The sequence below is a fragment of the Trypanosoma brucei genome, chromosome 11 (assembly GCF_000210295.1).
Source record: "Trypanosoma brucei gambiense DAL972 chromosome 11, complete sequence".
NCBI classification, from domain to species: Eukaryota; Euglenozoa; class Kinetoplastea; order Trypanosomatida; family Trypanosomatidae; genus Trypanosoma; species Trypanosoma brucei.
The window spans coordinates 2,833,112-2,859,110 of NC_026744.1; the positions used below are offsets into that span (position 1 = coordinate 2,833,112).

A 25,999-nucleotide genomic window follows, 5' to 3' on the forward strand; every position below is an offset into this window, starting at 1 on the left:
GGTGTAACTGGTCTTGATTCTACCGGTGCAAGTCACTATGTCGTCCCGCGATTTGAGGGGTCGGGCGTGTTCAAATTCAACTGCGGCTAGTGCTTCGCGACTGCTCTGTCTGCCATGGGAACTCGTTGAAGTTGAGCTTCCGAAAGAAATGGATGTTCCGGTAAGTGAATCACTATTTTCTGTTGGAAACGGACGTGTAACCGTCCGGGGATATACGGAGGAGTCACTCGTTGCGCCCCCGTATTCGAGGGGTACAAACTCTCACGATATAGCCATCCGTAGTCCTGTAGTTTCCTTGTACGGTGGTATTGGCAATGATGTCATCAAGGTGGGGAACAGGAGTTTGAGCAACAGTCATCTCCTTGGAAACCCATCTTCACCCGTTAGGTGTGACTCGTTACCCACCGAGGGGCACCCGACCGCCTCCAAAGAATGGAAGCCCCCTGAACGAACCCTGCGTGGGACTTACGTCAACGGGATCTGCGAGGAGCTTCTGTTAACCCATCATCAGCAGCAAAGGGCATTCACTGTTGGAACTTGTGCTCGTGAGTCATTTCTTGTATGTGCGCCGGATGCCTTTTGCATCGACGTTTTTGTCGGAGGTGAGCACGTGAATTCAGAAACAGGGATCATACTTTCGCACAGACGCACGTTAGATTATCACACGGGTGAGCTTCGTCGGCACCTGGTGTGGCAATCCAGGAGTAATGGGCACGAGGTGACCATTGAGTCTTCAAGAATTGTTTCCCTAACACGGAGGAGCATCGCAGCAGTTAAATATTCTGTTAGTGCCAAGAACGTCTCCAATACGAATATCCGCATCGTATCTCGTACCATTGTTCCTTCGGGTGTGCGACAACACCTTAAGATTGAAAATGTTATGACTAGGCGCACTCTGCATGACGCTTCGACAGCGGTGCTTGTGCGCACACGAAATAGTTGCAAGCGGTTAGTGGTGGCTGAGTTTGAGGCTTGTCGTAGCACGCACTACGAGCTCATTAACACACAGAGTGTGCCGACGTTTTCAACTGTTACAAGTGCAGTAGGAGCACATGGTGCTAACACTCCACCGTGCGTTGTAGCAGCAGATGCGTCTTTAGCTGCAGGCCGGACACCATTGGCTTCGCCCAAGCCGATGGCACAACCACAGCCGCAACCAACACCATCCTTGACCTTCCTCGCACCGAAATGTTCTGAGATACGAAACGGCGCAGAAACCATCTACACCAGCGTAATACGCGAGTCTACACGGTTTGAGCTTACCAAATACATTGCCTTCCTAGTTGACGAGGATGCAGCACCGGAGGATATTTGTGACCTGGGAATTCACCGTGCTCGAGAAGCGGCTGCTGTCACCTACGAGGCCATCTGTCGCGAACAGTTGGACGTTTTGTCAAATTTCTGGGAGAGAGGGAATGTACATATCAAAGCCAGTGGTCCGTCGCTTGAAAGTGCGGTGAGATTTAACATGCTGCACCTTCTTATGTCGTCGGGAGGGTTACAAATTCAAAGTCACCCGTCGCGTGGTTTTATGAGTCAGCTGCAGGGAGGCATGCACCAGTGGGATGTAGACGCGTTTATCGTTCCTTTTTTCTCACATGTGCGCCCCGAAGTCGCACGCGGGTTGTTGCAGTTTCGTATTGACACGCTGCCGCAAGCGAGAAGCCTTGCGGCGGACGTTGATCTTCCACGAGGTGCACTATACCCACAGAGGACTGTGAACGGTTTGGAAAGCAATCCTCCGCCGTTCTGCGCGGCCTTCCTGTTTACAAATGCGGTTGTTGCGTACGGTATGAAGCAGTATATTACTGCCACAAATGATTTCTCCATTCTACCGCAAGGTGGTGCTGATGTTCTGTTTTCTACTGCGCTCATTTGGCTTATATGGGGTACGTGGGATAAAGCAGAGTTCCACGTTAGATCTGTGGGGGGACCCGATGATTACAGCTGTCTCGGTGATAATAATTACTTTACAAATCTCATGGCAAAGTTTCACATGCAGTGGGCGGTGCAAATAGCCGCATCGATGCAAAGAGACTACCCTAACGAATGGGAAGGCGTGAAGGAGAGATGCCAACTAACTGATGATGACCTTGCAATGATGGACAAGGCCGCTGCAAAGGTGGTACTAGTTTTCGATGCCAAAAATCGTGTGCACCCTGTTGATCAGTTATTCATGAGGAAGAAAAAGTGGAAATTTGATGAACTGAAGAAGAAGAAAAGTCTTCTATTTCGTACGTTTGACCCTTCTGTTGTTTACCGACATCAGGTATGTCGCATTCCCGACGTGGTTCTTGCCTCGCTTTTATTGCCGGAAAAGTGCACAAAAGACGAGGTGCGTGCCAACTACAACTTCTATGAGCCTATCACCACAAGCGATTGCTCGCTTACCTCGATGATATTTAGTATCATTGCAATACAACTTGATATGTTGGACAAGGGAATGCACTATTTCCACCAGTCTCTCTTCAACGATATTGAAAATGCGCTCGGTAATACAGCCCGCGGCATCCACTGCAGCTCCGCGGCGGGATCTTGGTGGTGTTTGACCGTTGGATTCGGTGGAATGAGGGTAGTTGATGACACACTGCACTTTAACCCTGTTCTCCCTGACGCGTGGGAGGAGTACCAGTTTTTTGTGCGCCATCACGGTTGCCTTATCAAGGTGCTTATTACTCGCAGGATGGTCACATATACGGCTGTGGAGGGGTGCTTCGACAGGTGCGGTTTGCCGATTTATCATACGGAGACCAACACCATCCACCTGAAGGAAGGCATGTCTGAATCCGTGAGGCTTTACCGCGATGTTCGCGTATTTGACTTCGACTGTGTGGTGTTTAATCTTGACAGTTTGATCGAGGACCTGGAGGACCATCACTACCGCGCATGGAAGCAAACCCTCGAGAAATACCTTCACGAAATGGGGCAAACTTCATTTGTGCTTACAGAGGACATATATCTTGCATACCTCAAGAATGGAAATTCGTTCACATCATCTCAACGCCTTCTTGCGAAGAACGGCATTACAAACATCCCTCCTGGTTGCCCAGATGATACCGTTGAGACGGACACAGTATATGGGTTGCTGCAGCGCAAGCGGCATAACTTCCGCGTTCAGATTCGGGAGGAGGGGCTCAAAGTAAACAAAGGGGCGCTGCACCTCATGGCGGAGCTCCGACAGAACGGCATTTCCATTGGTTGTGTGACAGACAGTAAAAGTGGTCAGTGGATGCTGCGAAGGGTGCCACAAGTTATGTGCCTAATCGACCGCTGCATTGATGGAAGTGATGGGGAAGTTCTTTCCCTCTGCTGGCGCCCGGAGGTGGACTACTTCTGCTCTCTGTGCAAACAACTCAATACCAGCTTCGAACGGACTATCGTTATTATGCGTGGGATTGGGGGGTTCTCGAAAAGCGCACTGGAACAGTTCAAATTAGTTGTGGACGTGCAGCGCGATGCGGAGTATGTGCCGGGTGGAGTGCATCCTGTGAATGTGCCGTGCATGAGCGTGTTAACACTCGGCAAGTTGGATGAGTATGCCTCGAAAAGGAAATTAGTTGCCGTAGCGGGGGATGTCGATAGGCCCGCCACCGCACCAAATAATATGGAGGGCGCTCCACCGGACCAGTTGGAACGAGTGACCACAACCCTTCCAGCTACTTAAGCACGCGTAGGATGGGGGAAAACGAAAGCGGTTGCGCGTTTATTTTTTATATTTATTTGTTTGTAGAAACATATGTGCGGAACGGATAGGGATCTTTGATCATTTATGTTGCTAACATTGTGTAATAATAAGCAACCTAATATGTATACATGTGCATTTACTTGTTTGCATCCATCTAGTTGACGAGGGGAATGAGTCGTGATGCAAGATTGGCGAAAAGATGAAAGGATGTGAAGGGGGAAAATGGAAAAATGGGTGCCGAGTAGAGCCGCCTAGCGGGCGCGGCAACACCAAAAGGATATCGTGGCGTGCACTTCGCTGGCTGAATGTACCGTTGAGACAGAAAGTGATGGTTCAGCTGATTCATTTCTTCCCTTATTATTTTTGTTTCATCAGTTAAGTAATGCGGTGGGGGCTGTGAGGAGGCTCCAGTTGTGAAAACCCGCTCGTTGCAGATGTGTTTATTGTTAGTACGTGTTGTGCCACCACAGCAAAGATTGTTATTATTTTGTTCTTTATTTGTTCAATCGCACGTTGAAGTGCGGAGGGGAGAGATAATAAGATGGATTGAAGGAAATTTGTGATATTTGTTTCCAAAGGGCAAATAAGCAGGTGCGCTTGCATTTGTGTTAATTAAAAAAGAGAAGAGTGAAACTCAGGTGGAAAGGAAAATGCAGGTCAAATATCGGTTGTAAATTTTTTTAAATTTTATTTTGTTTGCCTTTACGATTTTTTCTTTCTTTATGGCGACGGCGCTGTTCTTGGATGCAGCAGTCGCTGCAATGCCTTTCTTCTACAATTACTGTACATTTAAGCTATTTTTCAAAATCAGTCGTTTAGGAAGTGCGGCGAACCTTTCTGTGGTCAACTTCAGGCCATATGTGCAAAAAAGGGGGAAGGGAAGGGGAAAAAAAAGACGAGGCATTTGCATGCGTATGGAAAGGAGTATGGAAGGGAAAGACAAAATATGAGAAGTAATAACAAAAAAGAAGCATACGGAGTCGGATTACTTGCTTCTTTTTTGTGCCCGTTCTTCACGCATTTCCCGCGCTTGTTCACCTGCGCCAGCACGAACCATCACTTTGAATCTCATCGTGGGCTCTTCATGGAGTTTGCCATTTCTGCATCAATGCGTTATCTTAACTTTACCTTATGCGGGTATCATGGTAGAAAGGTAGCTAGATCAAAGCGTAGGGGGTACTATAATTAACTATAACAGTAGTAGTGTTTACTTTACAGCGTATTTCCCTTATCCTTTAAAGAAAAAAAAGCGCAAAAGGGAAGATTATAAGTGTAGGAGGAAGGAGAGAAGGAGTTTGATTTAACAATCGCATTTGCACTCGCAATAATTCTGCACGTCCCCCTATGAAGAGGCAAAGAACTGCATCCAGGGGCCTATTGGCATCCGCGCGGAAAACCCTCTACCGCCAGCGGTGGTTGGTTGCTGCCGCGGCGGCTTTTCTGCTTGTCGGCTACTTGCTGCACGAAACCCAGGAGAATAGCCCTTTTGGTCCTCTAATTGATGCCGTTGCCGACGATGCGGCATTCCTTTCGGAAGCGCTAGATGCGGCAAAGGTGGACCAGAAGGAAGAAAACCTCGCGCACTTCAGCAGGGGTATGATACAAATTGGAAGTACATTGGAAAAGGTCGTTGGGGTTGCGGCGAGAAACAAGGCCGAACCAGCAGTTATCATGGAACCCTATATAAACCGTGCCGTTGCCATTTACCGGAGTGCGGTGGATTTTGCATTACAGATGCTGGATCCTCTGCTCAAACGGGAGGAACAAAAACAGAGGGAAAATCAGCCGATGTGGGGCGTTAAGGGTGCCGTGTCGTACGCAACCACAGTTGTCCTTCCTGAGTATTATTTTGCCATTGATGACACCACCTCACACAGCGCGACGCTGGTAAGGGGAATGCAGCTTCTTCTGCAGATATCAAATACGTTGCCGATCGCTGAAACTCCATCTCCACCCACCAACACTACTCCCAAGACTTTGGTTGATTGTAGACGCCACGGGACTGACTTGGAGTGGTTGCAATTTTGTGTGAGCAGTTTCAAGAATCGCACAACGTTAGCGATTCGTCGCGCCGCCGTACTAGAGGAACTCATCGCGCTGCACCCCGAGTACGCGCCGCTGCGCCTCCACTACGCAGCTGCCATAGCATTAGATCGTGATGTCATCCAAGCACACACTGTGGTTACCTTTATAACAGGTGAGATGGAGAAGTCAAGTAAACGTGCTTATCCGGATCCTCTCCACGCCGCTATGCTCCGCCTCTTAAAGGCGTTTGTACTGCCCTTCGACTCCTCCCCCACTCCACCAAGCCCTTCCGATTTGGACTCCGCAGCGCGCGAGGCATTAAAGGGTGTCGATGAAATTGGAAACTGCAGTAATCTCATTCGGCCTTTTGGTGCCGAGAGTAATAGCAGTTGGAATCGCCGTTTCCGTGGCGTCGAACGTCCAGATGTTATGGATAAGTGGCAGGCAAAACAACTTTTGAAAGCTATGAGGATGCTCAAGCAACGTCTGCAAGCAGGCAGCGAGGGCTCAGATATTCTTCCCGCTGGATTCGCTGAATGCAGCTGATGCACGGCATTCTCTTCATTGTTAATACGGTGTCTCTGAACTGCTCCCCATATTGGCGGATGCTCCGCTGTGCTTGGAAAAAGAACTAAGTTGTGGCTCAAAAAAAAAAAACAATCCTTGTTACCAACACTGGTTGTTCATGTTGCACAATTTCATGTTTATTTTTTTTCTTTTGCAAAACTGTTTAGTTTTGGAAGTTAACAGCACAAACGCAACGTTGGCACCGTTTCCTTTTATCCCTTGTGTAATGTATGCGACTCGTGCTAAGGTGCTGGTGTTCCGGTTAGCGACTTTCGTGCTTGTGTCTGTTGTGCGTGGCCAAGAGGAAGTCACTGAACACAAATACAACATCGTGTTCTCTCGCGACCCAGTCCCCAGTGGACTCAGTGAGGAACAGTACTATCCTATGCGGCTTAGCAACGGTTCGGCCTACTTGTGCGTGCTGCCTGACATTACTGTCGAAGAGAAGAAGACACTTCAGGCGGAGGATAGTGAACTAGATGTTCCGCTCTCCTTAGAACATGTGGCTGTGGTTAACAGAGCGCTGAAGAACATGTGCTACACGATGGAGGAATCGTGGTGGACGTACCGATTATGTTGGGGGTCAGGTGTGGAGCAGTTTCACCGTTCTGCGGTTGCCGGGGATAGCAAATCGAATGCTCCGAAGCAAATGAAAGAGGACCCGCACTTCGTGTTGGGAGTGGCCCCACCGGCGGACGTGTTGGACTTGCGCTACGGCGTGAACACAAAAGGCTTGCGATATATTTACACCATATACAGCGATGGTTTAACGTGTGATCTCACACAACTCCCCCGGACAACGGAGGTGCAGTTGTACTGCGCACGCGAGGGCGAAGGTAACAGTCCAACTATGCGTGTGCGAGAGGCAGAAGTGTGTCGCTACATCGTTAGTTTAACAGCCAAAGAGGTGTGTCTACTAGGGTTGAAGGAAATTCAACAGCGGTATGGTGTGATTACGTGTCATGAAACGAAACCCACGAACACAGTAGATTGGAACAATAAACAACAGGGTTAGGTAGGCTCTGAGGAGGTGTCGAGTGCTCGTGTACGGAACGGCGTGGTGGGGTTGGCGGAGAACTGCTTCTAGCCAACAAGCTATCCGGTGTCTGTTGCTATTGGGTGCCCTCTTTTATCACGTTTGTCGTGCTTCCGTTCGTATAGGTGTGTACATATATTTTTATGTGCGTGGGTGTATTATTTGTTGTTGGCGTTGTTCTTTCCTCCACATTTTCTGCCATTCAGGGTAAACCCCATGGGTGTGAAGCAAAGTTTGCGCTGACCGTAATGTAACTTTTAACAGTTGGAGCTTTGGGCGAAAGCCACTTTCTCGGTCACGTGGGCCGTCCACTTAAGTGTTTGTTTTCTCCCGTTTTTCCCTTAAAATCAACCCGTACGTGTTGCCAATAGCCTGTAACGCAAACGCACGGAAGGGGGAAAGGTTATGCAAAATGCGGCCCCAGGCTGATAGAAGCAGCTTCCTACACGCCCCAGTGACGGCCGTGTCTGTCAGTTCATCGTGGTTTTGCCTCGCGGTTGGGCACCGTGTGCTGGCCTCATCGGTCGATGATGACATGGACCACAGCAGTGTATTTGTAGTTACAGAACTCCCTAATGGTGCGGTGATCACCGCCTTAGAGCAGCACAGAATGAGTTACATTGCCACAAATGAACTCATCATTTCAGCTGTTGTAATCGGAAGTGCGGATCGTGTGTACGCTGCTCCTCTGTATCGGAATGAGCTGCGTGAGGGAGCCCCCCCTGCAGCGAAGCCGCACAACAGTGTGTTGCTGCTGTCGCTCAATAATTTTGCGCGGATCCTGTACATCCAAAGTCTTGGAGACGTTGCGGGCATTTTGGTGCTAACGACGCTCAACTCGGCACACGTAATCCCTGAACAGCATTTGATGGTTGGCTGGGACGCTTCTGCGGGGGTCGCAATGAGGGAGGAGAGTCAAGGAATCGTGTTGAGACGCACCGTGAAAGGACTGGGAATTGCCTTAGCCGCATCGGCTCTGATGACTGCGGACAGATGCAACATCCTAATTTTCACCGGTACGTACGCCGGGGGAGTTGCTGTGTGGAGCGTTCCTATAACGAGCGCGGAGCAGCAGCTAAGAGGAATGGATGATGGTACTGAGTCACTTCCCGTCCTCTCGCGTATCAGTGCCCACAGCCCCGGTTGTGCTGTGTTTGCCGTGAAGGCAGTTGCGATAGGTGGTAGCGGAGAGCAGCGCAACGGATCTGCGGTCACTTCACGCATTTGCGTGGCCACTTGTAGCGATGATCGTACTGCCACAGTATATGTCTCACATAGCGATCATTCCGTCGGGGAGGACACGTGCACTGCGAGCCATTTTCAGTTAACGGAAAAAACGAGGTGGGTTTGTTGTTGGCGCGGGAGCCGGGCGGCGCTCGCCCGCAGGCGCCTGTTTGACATATCCATTCTGCCGACGCGGACACATTCAAGAGTTGTTGTTGCTACAGGTGGTGAAGACGGTACTGTGAATGTCTTGTGCTTTAACCAGGGGGAACTAGAAGCGGCGGAAACACCGTTGAAGCCTCAAACTATTCATTGTCGTACCCACCAGCATGAGGGTAGCGGGGTGTACAAGGTAGCTCTAGTGGAGCACGCTGTGAGCAGCGGATATGTGACTGCCGTCGTCTCTTGTGGATTCGATGGGTGCGTTTATTACACGAGGCTCCAGCCGTCAGAGTTGCGAAAGGCAACACTTATCCCGTGCACCCCTATCAAGCAGAGATGCCATGTAAGGGGGCTGCATTGCGACGATAATGGAACGTTGTTGGCGTGCACGGAGGATGAGTTTATCATTATTCATTTTCACAAGGGGGACACATCCCCGCACGAGCAGCGTTTCCCCCTTCCTACAACTTGTTCGGGCAAAAAGGATGTACCGTCATGTCTTAGTGCCATCACCTCCTTGTCGCCTCCACTGGTCCCGTCGAACAATTTTGCACCAAAGCACATCGCACTTATAGGTACAACGGGGGGAGGCGTATATGGAGTTCTGTATGGCGCATGGTATTCAAATGCAGCAGAGAAGGAAAATGGAGGTAGAGCTCCGCCTACTGTGGTGAAGTTGATGACATCATCCTCCAAGGTGCTCTTTGTTCGAGGATTACAGTATCAACAACACCTAGTCTTGGCTACTGTCCATGCGGGTGGTCAGCTTGTCGTCTCTGCGTTTGAGAATATTTCCGAACGTTCAACTGAATGGCTTTCTGCTGTCTGCGCGGGTACGCACACTACCGCCCTCACTCTGCGCCTCATGAAACGGACTTTACGACGAGAGTGTCTCTGTATACTCACGGGTGATGATGAAGGTAGCCTCTATATTCACACAGTGGAGCCGGGCGAGTCACAGGAAACTCAGCCGCTGGCGTGGCGGGACCGCCTCTTTCAGTCTCCGGTAGCGGCTGTTGACACCGAAGAGGTGGTCTTGCCAACGAGTAATTCTGAAACACGGGTCACGGTGTTATCGCATCAGGGTGAATGGCGAGCATTAGTTGTGGACAGCGATGATATTCTGAAAGTAGATATTCGGTCCATCTCCTGTCCACTGCTCCTGCCGTGGCGTGTCTCCACCGTTCTGGCCTGGAGCAATGGTGCGGCAAAGTGTGGAAAGGGCAGCAATGACCTGAGTTTTGCGGTGACATTGTTTGGTACAGATATCACCGTCTTTTCCAGGCGCCCGCAGATTAGTGGTTGGCACCCCATTGCCCAGTGTCATGAGGTGCGAGCCCCGCGGTTGCTAACGGCAGCCGTTTCGTCAGGTGTAGCAGCCGATGGAGCGGAGGGAAAAGGGCGGTACGCCTATGTGTGTCACTGTTCAAATGGAAGGGAAGGAGAATGGTGCGAGTACAACCCAGAAAACTCTTCGCGACTCTTGTACGGTGGTGTGGCAACGGGTCGGGATTACAACACAGTTATTGTTTTACCAGAGCCGGCCGCATGCATACTTTGTGGAGCGGAGCAATCCACAGTAAGTGTACTGAGCCTTCCGTCGAAGGCCACTAACGCCATGGAGACACCACAAACCCTCTCAGGGCCGCATGAGTCCAATATACTCGGAATGTCGTATTGTAGCATTGCCGATGGATCGGTGACTTGCGGTGAGGAAGTCCGGTTTGTAACCGTCGGCAGCCTCGCCACTGTTGCCGTTTGGGAGTGGTCGGTCCGCCACAGTTGGCGTGTAATGGCCCACATGAATGTGAGGCAGCAGCGGGTGAGGGGCAACGGCGACTCCGCTGTTGACGGCCCTACAGCCACCACCAGCCAGTGTGTTCCGCGGTTTCTTTCAGTGTGCACAACAGCAAAAGACATCGTCGTTGGGGGCAGCGACGGTGCACTGAGGATATTTGGGTTCACCTCCAAGCTGATACTTCGACAAAAAGTGGTGTTGGACCCTCAAACACCGCGACCCGTGACTGCCGTATGTGCCCTTAGCATAATGGGGGGGCTCGTCATAGCGGGTGACACTGGTGGGGCGCTGTGTGTGTGCTGCGCTCAAAAAGGAGAGGTATTATCAAGAAGTGTTTGGAAGAAGGTGGCCGTCGACGCCCTTTCGGTTGAGAAACAAGAGCGGAGAGAAGGAACTGGAGCCGCATCGTGGCGTGTGCTTGCGGCGATGGACTCTGGTGATATCGTGCTTGTGCGTGCTTCAACGCATGGAATAGAGACATTGAGTTCTGTGCGCGTGGGGTTAACGGCGGGTCGGGGGGTGAGTTGGATAAATTGTGGGGAAACGGAAAGCATGAAGGAGCACGATGGGATGGCAGTTGCGGTGAATGATGAGCGGCTCACTTTTCTACGGATTAGGGGGGACGTTTTCCACGTAGCAGGAGAGAGGCGTGTAAACGTCCGCGGCGTCAGTGGGCTTGCCATCGACCCATCCGCATCACCGCCAGATATGTGCGTGGTGGTGGGTCAGGGTGTTGAGACCGTACCGTTACGATGGGAATCATGCTTCATTGCATGATTCATTTCTTTTTCACCCCTTAATCGTTCTAACGTTGATAGCTTAATATTTACCGGACCGCAAACTGTGTTGTGCTTCTGGTGAAGCTTCGTTGCCGTCTTGCCTGGGCGAACCGGTCTCTGCATCACAGTTAATTCTTGCTTTCGTGAGTTTTGTTTGATGATAAATACGCCCTTTGCACTCCCGTTCACTACCTCTCATCGCCATCTTTTCCACCCTTGCATAAACACCTCGCTAAGTGCCGCCAACGTCTAGCTCAGGTCCCAAAAGCGAGCGCCACGAATATCGCGGGTGGCACAAAACCTATTTGTCCGGTCACTTCGCCGTGGATGTGTTACTGCCGTAACTTTTCTTAAAAAGAGAGACAGCAGCCGCAAAACGGTAGGAGAGAGAGAGAGCGAGAGGTATCAGAGGGAGAGCACAAAGATAAATCTCAGCATCACAAGGAACTTAGCTACCACACATAGATGGTGTACAACAAAGTGCTGCGAGCTTTAGTTTGTCGCGCTGCTGCATATAACCGTCCCTTCAATAGCCACGACTCCCTGCTGATATTGAAGTCTCTCCACACATTGCGGTACCGCAGCAGTGAGGTAAAGGTGATATGTGAGAAATGCGCCTTCGCGATAGCCTCCGCGCACATCTCCGTGCCGGTGGAACGTGTGATTGAGGCTCTGAATGCCCTCACTTCTCTTCAAGCGGGAAGTAAACCAGTGGTGTGGGAACGCTTAGCAGCGCGGTTGTTGGAAGTAACAACAAGAACTGCCTCCCCACAGGCTGTGCAAAAAGCCGCTGTGGTGGTTGTTAAACTGGGCAGGCGATATGGTAGAAGGGATGTAGCAGAGCACATATTTGATGTACTAATGGAGCTGCTGCCTCTGTACCCACAGGATGTAGCGCTGCGGCTAGCCGTCATTAGCGTGTTTCCATACACTGTTTCCAACAACGGCAGTGGTGCGGTAAGCATCGGGGGACAAATTGAGGGAAACACGCGTGTGGATGGAGTTCTCAATGCGGCCCTCCACTTAGTTGAGACTGGGACTCTTCGTACTGTGCAAGGTAACAGTGCACTACAAGCGCTCCACATGTATCCTGTTATAGCGTGGTGTTGGAAGGAGTCGGGCATCCACGGCTGTCAAGTAGGCGATGAATTAGCCAATCCCACAGACGGTAAAAAGCAGGGTCTGTGGGCAGATCCATGGGTGAAAGTGAAGAATGCTTTTTTTGAAGATCTACGTTTACACACCGTCGTTCCAGGCGGTTATGCTCAGTTTCTGCACGACTTCCTTTCGTCATGTGCCAGAAAGGGCGATCAAAGTAACGACTACCAATTCACCCTTAAACTTCTCGGTGTGGCCCTGCACAGGGACTTCAAGAGGGCGTTGAACTCATACGACGTGGCCAAAATGGCGACTGTAGTAAGCGGTGAGGTTCAGAGGCACGGCAGGTATTTGGAAGAAACGCAAAGGGGTGAACAGAAGGATCAAGGGGTTGTGCCTCCAAGAGACGAAATTAGTATGATGTTGCTTCGAGTTGTGGAGAGCCTTGTAGAACAAGTGCAGTTCTTTTACAATACTTCTTGGTCATGTCGAAACCAAGTCGGTAACACTGGCAATCGTGTCGACCAAGTGGTCATTGGTGCTGTGTGGGGAGCGGTGCAGAAGTTGGTTTGCACTCTTCCCGTAGAACCAACAAAGGTGAAGGCGCTGATGGAAATGCTGGTCGGACTGACCAGCGACACGGCTGGTGATCTTCAGAGCGTATGGTCGTGGGTGTTCTACTCCATGAGTATGTGTGCGCGCACCCCTGTGTTTACAGAAGAGCTTAGTCAGGCGGCTAAGAAGGTTGTGAAGGAATCTTCCATTCTTCGGAACGGAGATCACATGTTTGAACGCCATCCGTTCTCAATGCGATCTGCCGTCCAGGCCCTCTACGCGGTTGCGTTGTGGGTGCCGGATGGGGTGACAAAAAAGGGTGCAGGAGAAAAACAAATCAATGAAGGTCATCCTACTCACTGGGGTCCTGCGCAGTTGCTAGCGGATAAACTGGTGAAGCATCTGGAGCAGTGCCGCTACAAGGAATATCTCGCGGATGACCTACCAATGCTTCTTCGAGCTCTTGTCAACCTCACCGAAGCCGGCATCCTTGAGCCAAAAGAGCATTCGTCGGCGCTCAAGTTGGTTGAGAATGTGCTGTATTATATGAAAGGCTTACGCGATGATGGGTGGTGCCACAGGCATGGTATTAACGTTTGTTGCAGTCTTGTGTCACTTGGTGAGTATCTACTCGGCAACGAATTGGTGACAGACGTTGTCAAATATCTAGCGAGTGGAATGTCCGTTTCTGTTCCCGAGAACCTCGAAGAGCTCCGCCGACTATTGAGGTGCATGCTCTCACTTAAGCATAGCGTCCCTCCTGCCGCAACCGATGCAACGACGGGCCTCAGCAGTAGTTCTGTAACACTTTTTAAAGCCGTCGCTGACTGCATCCTTCCAGTTGTGGTAGAAACAGTGCAGCGCATCTGTGGTGCCAGTAAGAGTAATAGCACGGGAAAGAATATTTCTCTCGCTCTCAGCGTTACTGAGCTCGCTTCCAAACTTGGAGCCACTCTAACATTCACGTTTTCTGCCAACAAAGTCGGCGAAATCGTTGCCAACGGTGATTTATGCTCGTCACGAACGGTCGTTGAGCTAAACGTCCCCGCTCTACTTGAAAAGGTTCAGATGACAGCAGCAGATTCAGCACATATGCTTTACTTGATTAGCTTTGCTTTGAGTAGTGTAACCGTCTCTCAGAAAATGTGCAGAGAGTCCAAATCGTGCATACTACGGCTTCGTCAGGCCGCCATTAGCGATAAACCACCAGGTAGCATGCGCGTGGAGACCTTAGTGCACCTACTTCGAGCAAATGCTAAGCTGCCAGTGTCTAAGATTCTGTTTGATGAAAGGGATCTCCTGACCATAATGGAGGCTGTGTGTTACCATCTAACGTCCTATCGCGAAAAAACAGCGGTGTTGAAACGTGGCGGAGATGCGGAAAGGGTCGTGCACGCGCTGGTCTACTCGCAGGTGCTTCTGCGGCTGAAGCGTACCCTGAAGAGTTACGCAGGTTTGATGGAGACAGTGAGTGACATACTCAGTAAGATGGAAGCGGAGCAAACGGAAACGCCCGAGACATTGTTTCAGCTGCGTCTGTTATGTGATGCTGGGGAGATTGTGTGGTGACATGGAACACAATTAAAATCCGGCTACTGTGCCATCATAGATGCGTAAGAATAAAGGGGGTTTGGGACACCTGCAGGTACGTGCGCACAAGTCACTTCTGTTTTTTTAAAAACTTACTTCGTTCGGGCCCCCGTGCCGTCCCTTCCTTAATGTCTTATTCATACAACCGCTTTTATTTCACCTGAACTTCACGTCATGCACTTGCTGCTATTTGTTTACCGCTTTTTCCCCCTAAACGTGGAGTCCTTCAGCAGAAGGGAATTGAGGGGGGGGCTGGGGCAGTTTCTTTACCGACCCCAAAATAACCTAACGAGGAACGAGAAAAAGGAAAAGAGAAGGAAGTAAAACCTTAACTGCAACGAAGCACGGTGCTACTGAGCAGAAAGAACAAGTTATTGTCACCACACTTTCTTCTTTTTTTTTCCGGATAATGTCAAGTTCGCGAAAACGCCCCCGCGAGAGTGGTGTTGGTGATTTACACATCACTGTCGAGGCCCAACAAGCAGACGGTATTCCCCCCACAGCTTGTGCCCGACATCTTTCGTTGCTTTTGCAGCAGCGTCAACAGCAGCGGCTGCGACTTGCCGCGGCCCCTCTTTCTTTCAGCTATGCACCCGTCACTGTTCTTTCGCCATGGCAGCGGGTGACTCTGTCCTCTTTCCAGCGTCTGCACGGCAGTGAACAGGATGAACGTCACGCCGTCGGCCTCCGCCGCGCGCTCCAGCGGGATCTCGGGCGATACATGGAGGACACGAAACGCCGCGAAGAGCGCATTCGAGCGGAGCAACGGGAGGCACGTGCAAGGCTTGGGGGTAGACTCTCCACCGCTGTGGGGAAATTGTGGTCGAGGCGTGGGGACATTTTCCAGCAGCTCCTGGCGGTCGAGTTTGACGAGGTGAAACAACGTCGGGCGGAGCAACGGCAGGAAGATCTGTTGCGGGAAGCTGAAAACCTCACTCGCACGCTCTTGGAAAGCATCTTTTCCGATGTGAAGTGTAACGATAAAGATGATGGGGGGAGAGGTGGGAACATCAGTGAAAATGTGGTTGCACTTCTGGAGGGCGGGGATGAAACAAATATAAGCTGTGGTGCACAGCTGGAGACCTCACTGTCATTACTCGATACTCAAGGGGGCAACAGGCAGCTGCGTGACTATCAACGCTCCGCTCTCCGTTGGATGACAAACCTGTACAGCAGGGGGCTGAACGGTATTTTAGCTGATGAAATGGGGCTTGGGAAAACTATTCAGACAATTGCATTGCTTGCTTACTATGCTGAGTATAAGAACGACTGGGGACCTCACCTTATTGTCGTCCCCACAACGGTTGTGTTAAACTGGAAGGCGGAATTCCAGCGCTGGTGTCCGGGTCTTCAGGTCATTGTATATATGGGCTCAAAAAAAGAACGACATCGGGTGCGACAGGGGTGGATGCAGGAGGATGCATTTAATATTTGCATTACCTCCTACAACCAGGTGGTGAAAGACCGAGTGGTCTTTCGCCGGCGCCCATGGGGATTCCTCGTCCTTGATGAGGCGCATCAAGTTAAGAACTTTATGAGCAAAAAATGGCAATCTCTCTTTGACCTTCAGGTCGAATATCGGCTGCTGCTGACCGGCACGCCCCTACAAAACTCTATAATGGAGCTTTGGTCTCTTTTTCACCTGCTCCTTCCGTCCGCATCGGCGTTTAGCTCCGATCAGGAGTTTCGTGAGTGGTTCAGTAATCCCATGGAGGAAATGGTCACGGGGCGCGCCGCCCTCAACGAAGGTATCGTGCGTCGGCTGCAGGCTTTGCTTCGACCTTTCATGCTTCGACGACTGAAAAAGGACGTGGAGGCACAGCTACCCTCCAAGACGGAGAAGGTCGTCATGTGCCGACTATCACGGCGACAGCGAATGCTCTACGATGATTATATGCAGCTGGCAGAAACGCGTGAGCGAATTAGCGGTGGGGCGCGCGGCGTATTGGGAGTTTTATTGGCACTCCGTAAGGTCTGCAATCACCCAGATATGTTTGAGGAGCGGCGAACCGTTACGCCAATGGCCTTAGACCATCAAAGTGAGATTGTGATTGAAGTCCCACGAGATGTCCTGCTTCGTGGAAATAACTACAGCGGCTGTTACAGGTTTCAGAAGTGGAGGTTATGCATCGACGATGTATCCCTCCCTTCCCAAAGAGGAGAACCGCATGACGTGGCACGTGTGGAGGACGGCACCTTATTCGACGATTCCTGGTTACATTGCACCAAGTTGTATGTACTGACAGTAGATCATTGGTGGAGGATGCAAGAACAGGAAATCAGTCGGTACATCGCCAGATACTCGACTGATAACTTCCATTGGCCATCTGATGTGCCCCGGATCCCGCCAGGGAACGAAGGGTTGAGTGAAGACATCATGTCGGTGATACAGAGCTACGTAGAGGAAGAAATGATGACGACGGACCAACGCCGACGTATGACAACTGCCATACAGGTAGAGCGGTATCATAGAATGAGTGCTTCAGTGTGTGTAGGGTACCCAAATTGTCTTCACATTGCTCTCCCATTCCAGGAACAAGAGGATGTGCGATGGGGCGAAGGGAAATGTTGTGCTTTGTCGCACTTACCAAGGGGATTGAGGCCGACGTTGAGACAACGCGTCAACGCTGTTCTCCCCATAGCGTTTAAGGTTGCTGTCTACGTACCAGCCGCGGTAGCCGCTCGACCTCCGCGGTTGCACTGTCGTCTACCGGTGGCCCATTATCAGTCATTCCGCGCACACTGCCGAAGGAGCCTTGCTCCGTTGCTTGCCATAGCTTTACCTCCACCAGCTTCGCAATTTTCTCGTAAGACGAGTAATCGCGCAAACTTATTTGATGCTTCGCCCTTTCTTTACGAGCTTTGGCCACTCTACGTCCGTCGTTGCTTCAGCTTCCCAGACAGGCATCTGCTTATTCACGACTGTGGCAAACTGCAGTTCTTGAAACACTGCCTCAAGCAGCTGAGGCGGGAGGGGCATCGTATGCTTATATTCACACAGTTTGTTCACATGCTCAACATACTGGAACGCTTTTTAGCCCTTATCGGTTTGCCATACCTGCGTATTGATGGTAGCACGCAGCCGGAGCGGCGCCAGGCATACGTCGACTGGTTCAATGAAGATGAACGCATTACGTGCATGATTTTGTCCACCCGCTCGGGCGGCATCGGACTGAACCTGACAGGAGCGGATACGGTGATTTTCTACGACAGCGACTGGAACCCTACAATGGATCTCCAAGCGCAGGACCGTTGCCACCGCATAGGACAAACAAAGCCGGTGACAATATATCGGCTTATCAGTGAGCATACCGTGGAAGAGAGTATTTTGCAAAAGGCACGCGAGCGGAAGAAACTCAACAATGTGGTCATCCGTGGAGGGCAGTTCCATGCCATGGCAAACGTGGATGACGTCTATGAAGACACCAGTGCAGCCTTAGCTGCACTGTCGAATCCCGTGCAGTTGCGAAGCTTTTTCCACGATTTGGATGAAGACGCCACTGTCGTGGCGGACGACCCTCTTCCAGGCAACGGACACCAGGACAACGGTGGACGCTGTGACATTAAGGAAGGTAGCGGAACAGAAAACAACGAAGCAGTGGACATCCGTGTGGAAATGATGAGACTGGAGGATCAAGAGGATCGCGAGGCACAGCAGAATGTGGAGGAGGAACTGCGCAAGCTTGAGGAGCAGAAGCGGAACGACGAAGAGGAACTTGGTGATGAAGATAAAGATGAGGAGGATGAGGATGAGGACGGGCACCCACAGCAAAGGAGAGGCGAAGGAAGAGAGGAAGGGGAAATGATGGCAGACCCGATGGTTGCCGTCAGCCTCATGTCGGGACGCGGATCGCCCGCTGTGCTCCAGAAACGACGTGACATATTGAGGCGTCAGCGGACTCCCCTCGACCAATTGCTGTCGCTGCAGTACGCTGTTTGCCACAACGTCGAAGCGCGACGGCGTTACGCTGGGTTGTGTGAAAGTTACGCACGGCAAGTAGGTGAAGATGAGTTGCCTCTATTTACGGAAACATTTAACTCGTAATTCCAGCGAAGGAAAAAGGAGAGTGCCCGAAGAGGGGTGTGAGGTTCCGAGGGCACGGTTTTGCGATGCCTTGTGCTCCTCCCGCTCGTCGTTTTGTATGTTTTTACAGGTACCCAGCTTATTTTGCCATGAACGTTTATCGGGACGAAAAAAACGGCTGGTTGGCGTATGCACCGGAAAGTTTGTCGGTTGTAGGTCATCGATCCAAGAAACCGGAGCTGGAAATTATTTCGGAATACCCGAGGGCGCACGTAATGAGATTTGTCCCCGAGGTATGCGTTCCGGGCCGCGTTTTTTAGCGGGCCTCGGCGCTACAACTCACTTTTGTCTTCGGTCCTGGATCCGTTGTGCACTGCAACACGGACCCTATCAATGTCCACCTGTCCTTTTGTATTTGCACTGCTTCGCCCTGTATCGCAAGTCGTGGCCGTTTAATAATGAAGTGCCATACCGCGACGCATTTCGTTGCGTGTGGCTTGGCCCTGGAGCCCGCTTGACTTACAGTGTGGCTCCTTCTGTTTGTTTGGGACAAAAACGTAAAAATCTCCCCTCCCCCCCCTCATGGTTCTGTTGTACCCGAATTTAAGACGCGTTTGCACGTGTGAAGAACGTAGGTGTGACGGTTTTCCGAATAAAGGTCTCTCTATCCCCCCTTCTCCTTTTGTAACCACTGTTCCGGTTGTTCCCCTGTATGCACGGTAGTGAGGGAAACGTGAACCGGTGCACTGGTAAGTCGTGCATTAGTAAGAAAGGGAACCATAGTAGCAGCGCAGGCATATAGATTAAAATGGAAGTGGCATTCACCATTTCGCCGGGAGAACGGCAACATGTGGAATATCTTGCAGACCTATTTGCAATTATTCTCGCGATTGAGAAAGTGGAGAAGGCCACGTTACGCGATATCATTACGCAAGAACAATACAGTTCTACCATTACACGGTTGTTAGACAAGTACAAGTCTACTGTTACCTACCTCGAACAAAGTCGCAATCCGTTCTACTCCACTATTGACTCGTTTTGGGAGAACTACGGTTCTAGGTGTCCCGCTGCCCGCACGCGCATTCAGCTTTCGTTTGATGACGCCAAGCAACAACAACAACAGCAGCAAGACAGTGATGTTAATGGTACTGTGGATCCTAGGCTAGTGCTAGAGTGTGGTCAGCACTTCATTACACTAATGGATTCGCTAAAACTACAACAAACGGCGGTTGATCAGTTGTACACGTTACTTGCAGACCTTGTGCGTGGCTTGCAGCGGCTTGGTGTCACAGATCAGAGCTTCTTTCACCGTCTTACGACGTGGAAAGAAAAGTTTGATACCATGAATGCCTCAGACGAACTGAGTGAACGGGACACACGCGAGTTTGCGTTTGTTTTGGAGTGTGGCTACCAGGCCTTCCACGCGTACCTTAGCGAGTCATCTGCGCGACGGCCAAAGGCGTAACGCATCTAATGGGCTGTGAAAGCATTAGGTAGAATTAGTCAAGGAGGAAATTGCTGAAGCCTAAGTTGGAGGATTGGAGGTTTCCTTTACAGACTTGGGCGTTGCACTTGAGGTGTGGAGTTAGCACACATTCATTGATATCGTTCTCTTCTTTCGATGCACAAGCGTCGTTGCCGTCAAGTAAGAAAATAAATCATCCTGGCACTTTTGGTACTCCACTCGTTTTTTTGTTAAGTCCACAAAGAAAGTAGAAAGGGCGACCATTGCATGTCACGCTACATCCCACCACACCGAAAACGCGCCAGTGAAGTTGAGAGCGGCAATAGTAAAGGCCCTGGAGATGAGACCGTCCAGCACGAGGCCTGGCGGGCACTAGGCCGCAGCATCACAGGTATTGTGAACAGAGTGAGCGGTGAAAATGTTGAATTATCAGCAACAGAGCTGTTCCGTGAAAATATAATTCGCGGTCGCGGGCTGCTCTGTCGTAGTCTTATGCGGGCGCAGTTGGTCAACCCTGACATAACAAACGTGCTTGCAGCACTTGTAAGTCGCGTGAACAAAGAGGTCTCCACTGTCGGGGCCCTACTATGCAAGCGGCTCGTGGTACAGTGGCGGCGGCTACATCGGCGAAAAGACTGGGAAGGCTTGCGATGCGTAAGTCGTTTCATTGGGTGGTTGTACGTGTTCAATATAGTAAACGTGGAGGTCGTCTATCAAATCATGCTCACACACCTTACGGCGGAGCCGCGTACTGACGATGACGTTGACCAAGCGGCCTCATTGTTCCGTGAGACGTTCCGCTCCATGTCACAGCGTGCTGTCTCCGAATTCCACATGCACGTGCTGACGCCTATCCGTGACCTACTTGCAATGGACAACGACGAGTGGCGGCTCTCAGCGCGTGCCCAAACACTACTAGAGGGATGTTTACACGAAGTACAGCAGTGGGAGCGCGTGAAACATTCGGTGAGTATAATCCCGGAGCACCTCCTTTTAGTGGATCCCACAGGACAGAACTGCCACGAGGTGGACTTGGAGGAAGTGACGGAAGCAGAAACAGAGGAAAAACTTGACCGCTTCGTCTACGACTCGGAGTATGAAGCCCACGAAGAAGCTTATGAGAAGGTGCGTTGCGCAATTCTGGGCGATAACTGGGAGGCGGAGTTGTTGGAGGGGATCGTTGCCGCAGAAGATGCTGATGAAGAGGAAGAGGAGGGGGAGGGAGCGGAAGAACAAGGGGAGACGCAAGGCAGTGTTGACCCATCTAAACAACTTATTGATGAGCGGGAGCGGCAAATTCGCAGGGAGGTGTACATGGCGATGCGTAGTAGCGTTCGGGCGGACGAAGTGGTGCACAAGATACTGAAGTCCATTCAACCGGATGCGGAACGTACCGTGTGCTTTATGGTGATAGAAGGCTCTTCTGAGGAGACCTCCTACAGGAAGATATACGGTATGGTAGCAGAACGACTGTGTAAAAGCAACACGAAGTTTCAAGGATATTTTGCAGAGGCGTTCCGTCTGCGGTACACGCGTGCCGAGGATCTAGAGGAAAAACAGATCGAGTACACATGCAAAATTTATGTCCACTTACTCAGGACGGATTCACTCCCATGGCACAAGTGTCTTTCCGTACTTGATATTGTTGAAAACAACATGTCACAGCGTCTAGTCATTCAGTGGCTTCTACAGGGGCTTGCAGAGGCAATGGGAATGCGTGCACTCAGAAAGAGGTTTGAAGACGACAAGGAATTGAGAATCAGCACACACAAACTCTTTCCCATAGACTCAAACACTTCCGAAGAGGAACTGGAGCGGGCGGTTAATATGTTTGAGGCAATGGGGTTGGGTGACTTGGGAAGTAAAACAAGAGGACGGCTGGAAGAGATCCGCGCCGCAAGACGAGCGAACAGCAGTCACCATTACTACGGGGCTTCGGGTGATCCTAGTTATTGTGACAATCAAAAGAAACCCAGCAAGCGACTTCGCGATGGCGCACTGGAGTACGCGTGAGTGAGAATCTGTCATGACTTGTGGAAGCCAACTTTCGTATGTGGAAAAGAGGCAACTTTTTATTTTTCCAACAGTACTGCATTAACGTGCAGTGTTGTTTAAAACCGTAAGGGTTTCGGATGGACCCTTTTCCCCTCGAGTTAAAGGTTAGGGGTAAGGAAATTCCCCATAGGATGATACCGCGCACTCATGCAGCGTTCGCTTACTTTGGTGTAACTTGTTGTGGAGAGCACTGGCGTTGTTTCTTGTGTTGTTGTTTGCGCTGTTTGACGGGCCCTTGATCACTAGGCAAAAACAATTTTTTTTTCTTAACTGTACTTCTGTCTGTTGTAAGACGAATAAATTTTAGATATTTGAATTTCCTGAAATAATATATTACGGGTAGTTTAGAAAAGGCAAACTTACAAAAAGAAAATAAAGAGAGGACAACAACACTATTAGACAGCACCGTACCAGTTACATACGCCTAAATATTTTATTTGGTAAACACATATTTAGAAAAGAAAGTGTGTTTCGGAAAGGAAAGAAATTTGTCAAGGGGAAAGTCAAAGTCATAATAGTAACCTATTGAAATGCAAGCCGACACATTTGCTTATGCGCGTGTGGTTGTGCGAGTTCGGCCCTTCACCGACGAAGAGGCGAAGGTCTGTCCTGAGGACAGTCCCGTTCCGCGGGAAATTGTTGTTTGGGATGGAAACAGGACCTTAACAGTTCTCGATGCTACCAACGAGTTTCTACCACGCAAAAACGGAAAGTTTGAAGTGCAAAAAGTGATGTGGTCTTTTGTGGACGACTACCAACCAAGCGCGGTGGTACATAAACAAAAAGATGTTTACGACGCAATTATGAAACCTGCTATTGGGCGTATCCTAGACGGGCAAAACACCGCGTTTTGTGTAATGGGAGGGGCGGGGAGCGGGCGTGTGTATTCTCTCTACGGCAATAGCGTCGATGGATTAGAGGGCGGCATTCTTCCACGCTTTACTGACGAAATATTGGCCGCCTTCAAGCGCGAAAAGCGGGAGGACAGCACTGTCAAGTGCCAAGTTGAGGCAATTGATGTGTCCAACGAGACCTATGTGGATCTGCTTGCGCCAAAGCGTAAACCCGGGGCTAACGCTCAACAGGAGTACAAACTCGTACTTGATCCAGTGGAGGGTACCAAACTTCAGGGGGTGACGCGCGTTGATGTGCAAAAACCGGCCGACATGCTAAACATAGTGAGGCAGCTGTCGCAAGTGGTGCCCAAGCGTAACTCCTGTCACACTGTCACTCTACGCATTGTTGAGTCCTTTCAGTTCACTGATCCCGAGCAAGGTCAGGCAGTCACAATGTCACGTCGCGTAAACGTTCTTTTTGCCCTTTTGCGGAACATGCCGCTCGGTTTCCAGCGCTGCGTTGACATTGCTGTGGAGCGTGACAGTGGTGAGAACCCTCTGGGGAAGGTACCAACACGCGACACGGCTTTTACGAAGCTCTTCCCTGACTTACTGCAGCACGGCTACCACTTGAATTTCCTTTGCTGCGTCAGCCCCTTCTATGAGCATGTCCGTGAGACGATGCAGACGCTTACAGTAGCAACGAAGTTATCGAAACTGAAATGCAGCCCGAAGCGCTCACAAGATGAGGCACTGGTTCAACTGCGAACACTGGCTGCAGAGGTAAAGAATCTTAAGTCCGAGATGGTAAAGCAATCAGAGTCCACGAAGATTGTACAAAATGAACTCAATGCACGTGAATTGGCGTTGATGAAGCAGGAAGCCGCCCACCATGAATGCCGGAACAAGTTGTTGGCATCTTCAGAGAGATTGAGCATAGCAAGGACAGCGTTCAAGTTGAATGTGATCCGCACGGCAGTGCATCGCAAGAAGTTCCAGGATTCGGTGAGCAAGTTAAGGCGGGCTTTGGCGGATGTGGAGGTGGAAAAGGACAAAGCGGATGCCAATATGGTTGCGGCATCCCGTGAGACGGGGGAAATTGAAAAGAGGATACTGCACACAAATAGGCAAATCAAAACTCAGGAAGAAGTTAATGCTGTGTGCGAGGAAAAGGTTCAGAAGCGGGTTGATGGCGAAACGAAGTTGAAGAAGATCCTCGCATTCTTGAATGCATCTCCCGAGGAGAGGTTGCGCCTAATCGAGATGGACGTGGAGGCCAAAGAGCAAGGGCGGGCTGAAGAGGAGCAGCTGGAAAAGGAAATGGCAAAGATCACAAAGGAACTTGAGGAAATGGAGGCACGTTGCCGGGCTATCGAAAAGGAATTCGAATCGGTGCATCAAAAGGAGGGGGTAACCCGTGAGAAGGTGGACCTAAAGGCGAGACTCAGCAGTATGGAAAAGGATATCGCGGGAAAGGAAGAAGAAAACAGGCAGCTGAGGATTCAGGCGGAGACTAAGTCTTCAGGATGCCAGTGTGTTACCATGTAAGCGCGTAGACGTTTGCTGTACTCCTCCATACCGTTTCCATGGTGCATCGTTCAAACGTCCAAGCCAGAATCCGTTAATACACCCCGCGGTTTGCGGGTGACATACTGCGCGTGGGTCCACATGATATACCCACCTGCTTTTGTAATTATATACGTGTGTGTGTGTGTGTGTGTGTGTGTGTGTGTGTGTGTGTGTGTGTGTGTGTGTATAAATTAGGAAGTGGCAGCTTTGGTTGGTTGGTGAGTGAAGAAAGAGTAAGGGAGGTTCGTTGGAAGGAAATTATTCATCGCCATTTCCAAGTCTGTAAACACAGAAGAACCTCACGGCCACCACCGTAAAGCTCGTATCTGGGATATTTGTTTACAGGTAGAACTACTGTATAAGAAAGAGAAATAACAAGGTCCGTTCTTTTTTTCTATTTCTACTATTCAATAGGACAAGAAAACGGAGCGCCGTGGGCCCTTTCGGAGTCGAAGGGATGACAGTTGGCGACGGTAGGGAGAATATAGCAAGGGGAAAATAGATGAGCAGTGGGTCGCGGAGCAAGCGTCAGGAATGCAACCCACACACCAACATCATTTGTGTTTTCGGTGGTTAACCAACTTCAACCGTTTCATGCGTAAACTAAAAAAAAAAAACGGCCGCGGTCGTAAATGGAGGAAGCGTGTCGAAGGGTAAAGGGGAGCTACCACCAGTCTCAGGGAAGGGAAGAAAAAAGAAGATGTTTTGGAGGCGTTGAGAAAGAGCTGAGGAAGTAAAGTGGGTCTCTTGTTCTTTTTTTTTTCATTTTCTGCTTGTTTGTTTGCCGCCAAAAATCAAAAAGGTATGAACCACTGCAGAGTCGAAGGTGGTGCAGGAGAAATAAAGGAGTGTACATGGCCACGAACTTGTACATCAATTCACATCGACGTCCCATCGGTTCGGAATTGTTTTCTCTTCTATCTTTGGAAACGTCTTCCTTACTTGTGTATTTTTTTTTCAGAATTTTCGGCCGTTATCATTTTTTCTAGTCTTGTTCGTCCATTTCCCCCCTTCTTTGATATCCCACTCTCTGTTGGTTGATTTTGTTCCGTCACCTCAACAAACATTACGTGGTCCCTCACACCCTACAAGCCTACGGAAAACTCGATAAATGTGATAAAGTTGGTATTTTTTTTTTCTTGCCCTCTTCCTCTTTCGACTGGCAGACTTAACAAGGGTTACGATTAGAAGGGTTTATATTCATACGTGTGCGTCTTGTGTATTTGATAGGCTCATTTTTCATCAACTGGTGGCTGCTTGTTCGTTTGTTTGGTGTGAGGAAATGCGACTCTGGGGGTTCCTCATGTGGACTCTGGAAAGTAACTCATGTTACTGATGGGGAGGTGTAATACTTGCCCTCTGTTGTAGTTTGCATCTTCCGGTTATTCGATCCTCGGGCACTTCCCCTGTGGCGTTTCCCTGACCTGGGGGAAATGAGAAGCTGTGAGAAGATTTGGACTGGTGAAATACAGAAAAATAAAATTGGTTAAAGGAATGGAAAGCGACGGTGAAACAAGTAGAGAAGAAGCCG

The 25,999-nt window shown here is 50.2% G+C and overlaps 9 protein-coding genes across 9 annotated transcripts; all 9 read left to right on the forward strand.

Annotated features, from left to right (window-relative positions):
- Positions 1-37: 37 nt before the first annotated feature.
- TbgDal_XI11970 (glycosyl hydrolase, putative) lies at positions 38-3,664 on the forward strand (the record flags this gene model as incomplete). Its single annotated transcript, XM_011782040.1, has 1 exon — positions 38-3,664. The coding sequence occupies one exon, from the start codon at positions 38-40 to the stop codon at positions 3,662-3,664; it is 3,627 nt and encodes a 1,208-aa protein (XP_011780342.1).
- A 1,365-nt stretch (positions 3,665-5,029) lies between these two features.
- Positions 5,030-6,256, forward strand: TbgDal_XI11980 (hypothetical protein, conserved; the record flags this gene model as incomplete). The annotated part of the gene is made up of 1 exon (XM_011782041.1): positions 5,030-6,256. The coding sequence occupies one exon, from the start codon at positions 5,030-5,032 to the stop codon at positions 6,254-6,256; it is 1,227 nt and encodes a 408-aa protein (XP_011780343.1).
- A 139-nt stretch (positions 6,257-6,395) lies between these two features.
- TbgDal_XI11990 (hypothetical protein, conserved) lies at positions 6,396-7,292 on the forward strand (the record flags this gene model as incomplete). The annotated part of the gene is made up of 1 exon (XM_011782042.1): positions 6,396-7,292. One exon carries the CDS (start codon positions 6,396-6,398, stop codon positions 7,290-7,292), a length of 897 nt encoding a protein of 298 aa, XP_011780344.1.
- A 433-nt stretch (positions 7,293-7,725) lies between these two features.
- Positions 7,726-11,274, forward strand: TbgDal_XI12000 (hypothetical protein, conserved; the record flags this gene model as incomplete). Its single annotated transcript, XM_011782043.1, has 1 exon — positions 7,726-11,274. One exon carries the CDS (start codon positions 7,726-7,728, stop codon positions 11,272-11,274), a length of 3,549 nt encoding a protein of 1,182 aa, XP_011780345.1.
- A 467-nt stretch (positions 11,275-11,741) lies between these two features.
- On the forward strand, positions 11,742-14,498 carry TbgDal_XI12010 (hypothetical protein, conserved; the record flags this gene model as incomplete). The annotated part of the gene is made up of 1 exon (XM_011782044.1): positions 11,742-14,498. One exon carries the CDS (start codon positions 11,742-11,744, stop codon positions 14,496-14,498), a length of 2,757 nt encoding a protein of 918 aa, XP_011780346.1.
- A 430-nt stretch (positions 14,499-14,928) lies between these two features.
- Positions 14,929-18,564, forward strand: TbgDal_XI12020 (ATP-dependent helicase, putative; the record flags this gene model as incomplete). Its single annotated transcript, XM_011782045.1, has 1 exon — positions 14,929-18,564. One exon carries the CDS (start codon positions 14,929-14,931, stop codon positions 18,562-18,564), a length of 3,636 nt encoding a protein of 1,211 aa, XP_011780347.1.
- Positions 18,565-19,351: 787 nt separating this feature from the next.
- Positions 19,352-20,008, forward strand: TbgDal_XI12030 (vacuolar sorting-associated protein-like,putative; the record flags this gene model as incomplete). The annotated part of the gene is made up of 1 exon (XM_011782046.1): positions 19,352-20,008. One exon carries the CDS (start codon positions 19,352-19,354, stop codon positions 20,006-20,008), a length of 657 nt encoding a protein of 218 aa, XP_011780348.1.
- Positions 20,009-20,275: 267 nt separating this feature from the next.
- TbgDal_XI12040 (hypothetical protein, conserved) lies at positions 20,276-22,021 on the forward strand (the record flags this gene model as incomplete). Its single annotated transcript, XM_011782047.1, has 1 exon — positions 20,276-22,021. One exon carries the CDS (start codon positions 20,276-20,278, stop codon positions 22,019-22,021), a length of 1,746 nt encoding a protein of 581 aa, XP_011780349.1.
- A 572-nt stretch (positions 22,022-22,593) lies between these two features.
- On the forward strand, positions 22,594-24,447 carry TbgDal_XI12050 (kinesin-like protein, putative; the record flags this gene model as incomplete). Its single annotated transcript, XM_011782048.1, has 1 exon — positions 22,594-24,447. One exon carries the CDS (start codon positions 22,594-22,596, stop codon positions 24,445-24,447), a length of 1,854 nt encoding a protein of 617 aa, XP_011780350.1.
- Between the last annotated feature and the right edge of the window lie 1,552 nt (positions 24,448-25,999).